The sequence below is a fragment of the Humulus lupulus genome, chromosome X (assembly GCF_963169125.1).
Source record: "Humulus lupulus chromosome X, drHumLupu1.1, whole genome shotgun sequence".
Taxonomy (NCBI): domain Eukaryota; kingdom Viridiplantae; phylum Streptophyta; class Magnoliopsida; order Rosales; family Cannabaceae; genus Humulus; species Humulus lupulus.
In genome coordinates, this window is record NC_084802.1 from 3242223 (window position 1) to 3251058 (window position 8836).

Sequence of the window (8836 nt, forward strand, 5' to 3'; positions counted from 1 at the left end):
TACATTTGTATTTTTGCAAAATATCGTTTTGGTACTTTATTTTTTCAATAATGCTCATATAGTACTATGTATTTTAAATTCATACATATTCCGAATACTTTATTTTTTCAATAATGCTCATATGGTACTCTGTATTTTAAATTTATATATATTCCGAATACCCTATACCCATATTTAATAAATGAAATTTATCAATATGACCAAACTGTCATTAATAATATGTAATTAAACAATTAAATTTGAATTTGGAGAACTCATATAATTGAGAGCAATGTGATTAAAAACAACAAAATTTTATCAATTAAATTTAAGTTTAAAGTACTAAATATGTACGATTTCAAAATACAAAATACCAAATAAGTATTATTATAAACACAAACACATAGTGCCAAAATGATACTTTACACAAACAAAAAATGTCCCAAATAATTACCTCCCAAATAATTACCCTTCCAAAAGAGATAACAAACAAACCACAACATAAATAAAAAAAAAAAGTATAAACCCACAACAAAATAAGAAAAAAAAAGTAAAAATGACTCATTTTGAAATTAATAAAAAAAAAAGCAAAGACCAATTTAACATGTGGAAGGAGGAAAAAAAGCAAAATAAGAAGGCTACACATTATATAGATATTGACGTGTGTAAAGTTTCAGCTAACATTCAAAGCTCGTTTGATTCACAGAATTCAGTCTTATATTCTGACTTTCAAGTGATCTCTCAGCTACATTCTTTGTTGGAATTAATAATTTGCCAATTTTGTATCATATTCATATTTTCTATATATTAATTCTTTATATAATTTTTTTTAACTTAATATAATTTTTTTACAGACGAAATGGTAGATTTAATTCGAATAAAAAAGCTTGATCAGTGATACGTTTAATTTTTATATTAAATTTGGGTTAATATACACATATAATAATGGAGAGCTCATCATTCAAGTAATTAAGGGTGCAAATATTGATCAATAGACAAATTAAAGGAAGGGTTTATATATTTTTAGACCCTGTGTTTTGTCTCATTACTTGTTTGGATCTTTTGTTTTGACAAATTATTTTTTGGACCTTGTGTTTTGTAAAATTGTTCAAATAGGCCCCTAAACCTGATTTTGATAAACAAAAAATTGAGTATAACAACACAGTTTTTAGGAAGAATGAATATATTTTTGTTCTGAGTTGTTAGTTTGATTAATTATTTGTGATTTTAGTTCAAAAAACTTTGATCAAAATCTAGTTTAGAGGTCTATTTGAACTATATTAAAAAATACAAGGTCCAAAAAATAATTTGTCAAAATACAGGGATGCAAATAGATAATAAGATCAAACACAAAATTTAAAAATGTATAAACCTTAAATGAATCACAATAATCAGATAATAATAATAAATATTTCAATTATTATTGTTTTACATATAATTGTTTATTAGGTTACTCTCAGAAACTAATAGAATAGCTAGCTAGAAAAGATGTCACATTTTGACTATTTTGTTTTCTTCGTTCTCTTCTCATAATAACCACTCAGTACACGATTCAACCAAAAACGAGTCCAAATCAAAATCAAATAACATGCCATAATCATCGTCATTCTTTTCCTCGCAGAGACAATTATTAAAAACAGTACTACTGTTGATTGGATCACAATCATCAACCACCGCTGTAGTCCAATTATTATTCATCAAAACGGTGTCGTCGCAGGGCATCGGCACTGCTCCAAAATCATCCACCCCACTGCAGTCGCCATGGTCGTGGTCTTGTAATAATGGTGGTGGTGGGCCAGCTATGGTGGCTGTACTAAGGGGTGTTGTTGTTGGTGTTGGAATGACCACTTTGGTGCACCTACTGGCCCTGGTTCTTATCACTTGGGTGGTCCCACCACCACCGGCGTCTGAATCCGACGACACTCGGTTGCTTTTTTTGGTGGCTTTTTCTTCATCATCGCCGGAGTAGGAGCTTGACTTGACTTTGGTTTCTTTATTAAGTTTCTTGCATAAAGTAGTGTTCCAGTAGTTCTTTATTTCATTGTCTGTTCTCCCGGGAAGCCTCCCAGCTATGAGAGACCATCTATATACGTATATATATATATAATCAATATTAGAACAAATAAACATTATATATATAGAGAGAGTAGTATATATATATATATAATGACCTGTTGCCAAGAAGTTTATGGAGTCTGATGATGAGGTCCTCTTCATCAGGAGAGATGTTACCTCTCTTAATGTCTGGCCTTAGATAATTCAGCCATCTAAGTCTGCAACTCTTTCCACACCTCTTCAAACCTAAACCACATCCCCACATTACATATTATATACTAGTATATATATACCTCTTTTGTGTATATATTTATAGCATAATTGGGTGCGTACCTTTTGTGTTTCTTATATATGAACGTGTATATTGTAGTTATCTAGAACATCTTGTCAACTTTTAGGAAATTCTGAAAGATTTGCAATACCGAAAGCTAGGTTTAACCAAGTTGTTTTTCAGGCGCATAAAAAAATTTAATCACTCGCGCAACAACCTGTTTAAACCTAGTTTTCGACGTGATAAATTATTTGGAATTTCCTAAAAATTTGCAGTATGCTTTAAATAACTACAATAAACACGTTCATAAAAGAAATTATGTTGAAAACTGTTCACAAACCGAAAACACAAAAGGTATGCACATAGAAGTAAATTATTTTTATATACTTACCAGCTTTTTTTGGAAGGTTTCTCCATTGACCCTCTCCATGTGCTTCGATGTAAGCTGTGAGGATTTTGTCTTCTAAAACAGTCCAAGCTCCTTTGTTGAGTCCTACCTTGGAGCAACATGGACTCCTTCCCATCTCTCTCTCTCTCTTTGTAGTAATGCTATCTTTTCCTCTGATCATGGAAACCCTTTTATAGTACCACGTTGTCCTAACTAGTCATAAATGTGATGTCATATTATTATTAAGCTATAGTTAGGGACCACAAAGATTAGAGTTTTAATTAACTTTCTTGATTGGTTAATAAAGCCAAAATCAAGGAACTTGTATTTATATATAGAACCATCATCACCATTTTGATCAAGCCATTTAGATACATTATAAATATATTGATTAGGATTTGTAAATATTTTGGAGGATAGTTTGAAAAAATGACTTATTTTTTAAAACTATTTTATACCCTGGCCTAGTATAATTTTACAGAAATGCAAAAATGAAAAAATAGAAAGTAATTAGAAAAATACATTAAAAAAAATAAAGAAGAAAAAGACAATATATATATTTTTTCATTTGTAACAATTTAATTTTTCTTTTAAAAAATATTTTTAAACTTTATAAGAGATCTACGTAAAGAAAAACAAGAATGCAAGAATTGATGAAATGAATTTGTTAAGCTCAGCTTGAATACTGAAGCTAACGAGTATATATAGATATTGAGATGGTTAGTTACAGGAACAGCTGTACAAGCTGCAAGAACAGAACAACTTAACAGAAAACAGAGAGAGAAACCCAAAGCCGTTGTAACTAACTTATAACAGCCTATATGGTTAGCCTTGGCCTGTAATGATTCTAACACCCCCCTTCAAGGTGAACGTAGCCTGTCGAAGTGTAAGCTTGTCTCTCAAGAACTGAAACTGCGTAATGGACAAAGGCTTGGTGAGGATGTCTGCTATCTGTTGAGCTGAGGCAATATAACGAACATCAAGTTTTTTGTCAAGAACACGATCACGAACGAAGTGAATGTCGACTTCGATATGTTTCGTTCGGGCATGAAAGACTGGATTGGATGCCAACGAAGCTGCACTAACATTGTCACACCATAGTACGGGAGTAGTTTTGTTGAGCATGTTGAGTTCCTGAAGAAGAGATTCAATCCATATGACTTCAGCAGTGGCTGTAGCAAGAGCACGATACTCAGCTTCGGTACTTGATCTTGCTATAACTTGTTGTTTCTTTGACCCCCAGCTAATCAAGTTATCGCCAAGAAGCACACAATAGCCCGACGTTGATCGTCTATCGTCCAAAGAACTGGCCCAATCAGCATCCGTAAATGCTTGAATATTGAGATTATTGGTAGGCCTGAAACACAGACCAAGATGAGGAGTACCAACTAGATATCGTAAAACCCTCTTGCATGCTGTCCAGTGAAGCGAAGTGGGAGACTTGAGGTACTGACTGAGCTTATTAACACCAAAGTCCACGTGTTATTGGTCTGCAATGCTTGAAACTCTTGCTGCATAGCCTGTCTCCAAAGTGGGTTAGCAATAGCATCCTTAATAGAATTTGGTTCCAATTCAGGTGAAATATTAGCCATATAAGTCTTAGGTTTAAGTGAGCCTGTTTTGGAACGGGTTATCATGTGATGAGTATTCGATGTTGGTGGTGGGACAGGTAAATCATTTTGAATAGATGAGATAGGTATGTATGTGGGAGATTCAGTTGTATGAGGCAAGGAACTGATAGACTCTGTTGATGGTGACTCAGGTGGTAAGGATGACTTAGGGGACACAGAAGATCGATTTGGAGAATGATGAGATGACTCAGGTGTGAATGTCATAGGTGGAGTAATGGAAATAGGTGATGGAATCCTATAATCATGAATATTGACTGGTGTATGTGTATCAGAGGAAGAATCAACAGAGGAAGTAAAGAGAGCGGAGTGAGGAAACTCTGACTCATTGAATGTCACACTACGAGCTATGTACAGTCTTCCTTATGGATGCAAGCATTTGAACCCCTTATGATGTGGACTATATCCAATGAATAAGCATTTTGATGACCTAAAAGCTACTTTGTGATTGTTATATGGACGGAGGAGTGGAAAACAAGAGCATCCAAAGACTTTTAATATGTTGTAATCTGGTTTGCATTTAAAAAAGAACTTCATATGGGGATTGAAAATTGAGATTTGGTGTGGGTAACCTATTGATGAGATAGGCTGCAGAGGAAAAGGCTTCAAACCAGAAATGTAATGGCATGTTGGCTTGAGATAGTAAGGTAAGGCCAGTGTCAACAACATGGCGATGCTTCCTTTCGGCAGTACCATGTTGTTGATGAGTGTGAGGACAAGAGTTCCTACGGAGTATGCCTAGTTTGGTGAAGAGTTGATAAAGAGGTTTGTACTCAGTGCCTAGATCTAGTTGGATGCTTTGAATTTTAGCTTTGAAATTACGGTCAATAAAGGCATTAAAATGTTGAAAGATTTGTGTTACCTCAGATTTTAATTTCATTGGATATAACCAAACATATTTGGAGTAATCATCTATAAAACTAATGTAATACTTGTATCCATCCATAGAAGAGTAAAAGGATGGTCCCCAAACATCCGAGTGAATCAATTGAAAAGGAGCAGTTGTATTATTATTTGTTCTTTTGAAACTGAACTGATGTAATTTGCCTATTTGGCATGCATCACAGAAAAAGGAAGTATTACATCTGACATTGGGGGAAACATGAGACAAGACTTTATCTAGTATAGATTTTGAGGGGTGTCCTAAGCAACAATGCCAAACAGTGGCATGTAAAGACTTATCTTGAACATTATTGCTAGTAGTAGTACAATTAAAGGCAGACTTATTATAGACATTTGAGGACTTGGACAATGAGGGAAGAGAACCAGCACCAGACTGTAATGAAGACAAGAGATTGAGCTTGTAGAGTCCTTCATTGAGGGAACCCTGAAGAAGAACCTGCCTCGAAGTTTTGTCCTTAACAAGACAACAGGAAGAGTCAAACTCGAGAACAACATTGTTGTCATGAGTAAACTGTGAGATGCTAATCAAGTTTTTGGTAAGAGTAGGCACATGTAAAATATCTTTAAGAATTAAAGAGTTATTGGCTTTAAAGGTTTGCAATGAATTGAAACCAATGTGATTAATGGATAAGGAATTACCATTGCCAACTACCACCTTAGCCTTTCCTTTGTAATCAACTCTGTTGTGCAGCTGGTTTGGATCATTTGTCATATGATTCGTAGCTCCAGTGTCTAAGAACCACGATCCAGGATGTTCATCAGAGTAGGTAGACTCAGAGATCATTGCTTGTGGAGAGTCATTGTTGACCGTATTGTTCGTGGTGGTTGGTGCATCGTTAGATGAGGGAGGAGGAGGACCTGAGTAGTGAACATCAAATCTGTGATAACATTTAAGCACCGAGTGGCCTGTTCGTCCACAAAGTTGACAAGTGATCCTGTTGCCTCTGCCTTGTCCACGTCCATTGTACGGAGGTCTGGAACCACGATAGCCACCATGTCCAAATCTTGATGGAAATCTGCCATTGCCTCGTATAGACAGACCTGCGAAGTTAGCTTGGACGTTGTCAAGTGTGGAGCTGGAAAGTTGTTGGAGCCTCATCTCTTGATTATGAAGATTGAATTGCAGATCTTGAATGCTGAGAGGTTCAGATCTGTTCGTGAGGTTGACAATAGTTGCTTCGTACTCAGATCCAAGGCCACCTAATATGTATAAGCAGAGGCTTTCGTCTGAAAGTGGTTCGCCAGCGGAATTGAGATTGTCAGCATAGTTCTTCATCTTCAAGATGTACTCGTCAATTGAGAGAGATCCTTTCTTTGTAGATTTAAGTAATCCTTTGATCTGAAGGATTCGAGCCTTGGATGTGTTGGCAAACAGTCGAGCAAAAACAGTCCAGATCTCAGCAGACGATCGATAGTTGAGTACATGACCAAGCATCAACTCATGAATTGAATTAAGTAACCAGTGCATAAGAAAGTGATCGAATCTTTGCCAGTTGAGATAATCAGGATTTGGAACGAGAGTACCTGTGAGCGTAGGCGGCGGCGGAGTGATGGTGCCGAGAAGATATCCTTCCAGATTGTATGCACGAACGGCGGCAAGAACTAGAGTGCGCCAGTAGGAATAATTGTTGCGATCGAGACGGAGATTCAACGGAAGGAGATGATTGTTTGGAAATGCGGGGGGATCTGGAGCGATCGGCGGTGGAGCTTGAACTTGATTAGCGTCAGCTGCTTCGGAGTTGTTTGTTCCAGTGGAAGCCATGATCGGATGGCTCTTGATACCATATAAGAGATCTACGTAAAGAAAAACAAGAATGCAAGAATTGATGAAATGAATTTGTTAAGCTCAGCTTGAATACTGAAGCTAACGAGTATATATAGATATTGAGATGGTTAGTTACAGGAACAGCTGTACAAGCTGCAAGAACAGAACAACTTAACAGAAAACAGAGAGAGAAACCCAAAGCCGTTGTAACTAACTTATAACAGCCTATATGGTTAGCCTTGGCCTGTAATGATTCTAACAAACTTAAATGTATTTAAAATAAATTTTAAATAATTTTTCATCTTTTTTTGAATTTTTTAATATTTTTTATTTAATTTTGTAAGAACTAATAGAAAAATAATTCTTTAATTTTTTATAATTAAATGGATACAATTTAGTAGTTGTCAAAATTCGGGGGACAAAAGTGTTAATTATTTTATGCAAATTGTAATAAGGACATAATTTGATAGTATCAATAATTCAGAAAGAAATTTTAACTAACCGTATATTTTGAGGAGTATAATTTAGTAGTGTAAAAATTTTAGGAATAAAAAATGCTATTTATTATTATTACTATTATGGATTTATATTGTCCACGTTTGGTTAGATTCCTTAAAAGATTCTTTTCACTCGACTAGTTGATTCTCCTAGTATTTATTGTCAGTTTTAATGCTTTCGAACAAGTATTTAGGTGTTGCATGTCTAATAAGACAAAACCTACTCCTAACAAGTTCAGTATTAAACTTGAATTGATAGTATTCATCTTTATCAATTCTCTTAATTGAAAAAAAATAGATTTTTTATTAGTTTTAAGAAAATAGCTTTATTTATGCATTTTTTAAATTTATTAATTTGACACATACATTCTTTTATAGCAGCGTACTTACTTTACTTTTCAAATGAAGTATTTATAAATATATATATATATATACTTTCAGGTCGTTAAGATTTCTCCACAAAAACTACTACAAAAACATCATTTTATGACACTTTTTTAGGACACTCACATATATGCGAATCCTAAAAACAACTTCCGAACTTTTTAGGACTCGCAACGCGAGTCCTTAAAGAATATCCGCGAGTCCTAAAATTTCTGTGTCCTAAAAAAGTTTGATTTTGAGTTTTAAAAAAACACCTCCTGGACTTTTTAGGACTCGCATTGCGAGTCCTTAAAGAATATCCGCGAGTCCTAAAATCTCTGTGTGTCCTAAAAAAGTTTGATTTTGAGTTTTAAAAAAATACCTCCTGGACTGCTGATGGACCCAAAACGGGTATGTTTTAAAAATTTATACTCGCAAGCGCACGAATCGTATATGGAATATAGTGTTCGTGTAAGCACGAGATTGAACCCAAATGAGTTGTCTAAAATAAAAAAGAAAACTATTTTAAATCAAAAGTAATAAATTCTAACCTAGCTCCAAAGATTGATGAGTTTTAATATTATGAACATAAAATAAAAGATTGAAAAATAAAGCTATTTAAGAGAATGAAAATAAACCAATAATGATTTGAAAATAAGTGTTAAAAGAAAATATTATTAAGATATTAGAATCCACAAAATGTAAGTTTAATAATATTTATTAGTATATTGATTCCCAAGTTTTAGTGATAGTTAAAATAATTTAAACTATCATTTTCTAAATAGATTTATAATTTTAAGCACAAATTACTTCTAAAAATATAGGATTTTTCTTCACTTTTCAAAATTATAATTTCAAAGCATTTAATGTAAATCAAACTAATGAAATAACAAATAAATCAATGAACATTATTTATAAGGCAAAACATAATATTTTTGTTCTAAGCATGGATGTGTACAATTTAATGACACATCTTACACAAATAAT

The 8836-nt window shown here is 33.9% G+C and overlaps 1 protein-coding gene across 1 annotated transcript; it reads right to left on the reverse strand.

Annotated features, from left to right (window-relative positions):
* Nucleotides 1-1407: 1407 nt before the first annotated feature.
* On the reverse strand, nt 1408-2839 carry LOC133803334 (transcription factor MYB1-like). The gene is made up of 3 exons (XM_062241339.1): nt 2697-2839; nt 2151-2280; nt 1408-2062 (listed from the first exon to the last, which is right to left on the reverse strand). The coding sequence occupies exons 1-3, from the start codon at nt 2827-2829 to the stop codon at nt 1507-1509; spliced, it is 819 nt and encodes a 272-aa protein (XP_062097323.1). The 5' UTR covers nt 2830-2839; the 3' UTR covers nt 1408-1506.
* Between the last annotated feature and the right edge of the window lie 5997 nt (nt 2840-8836).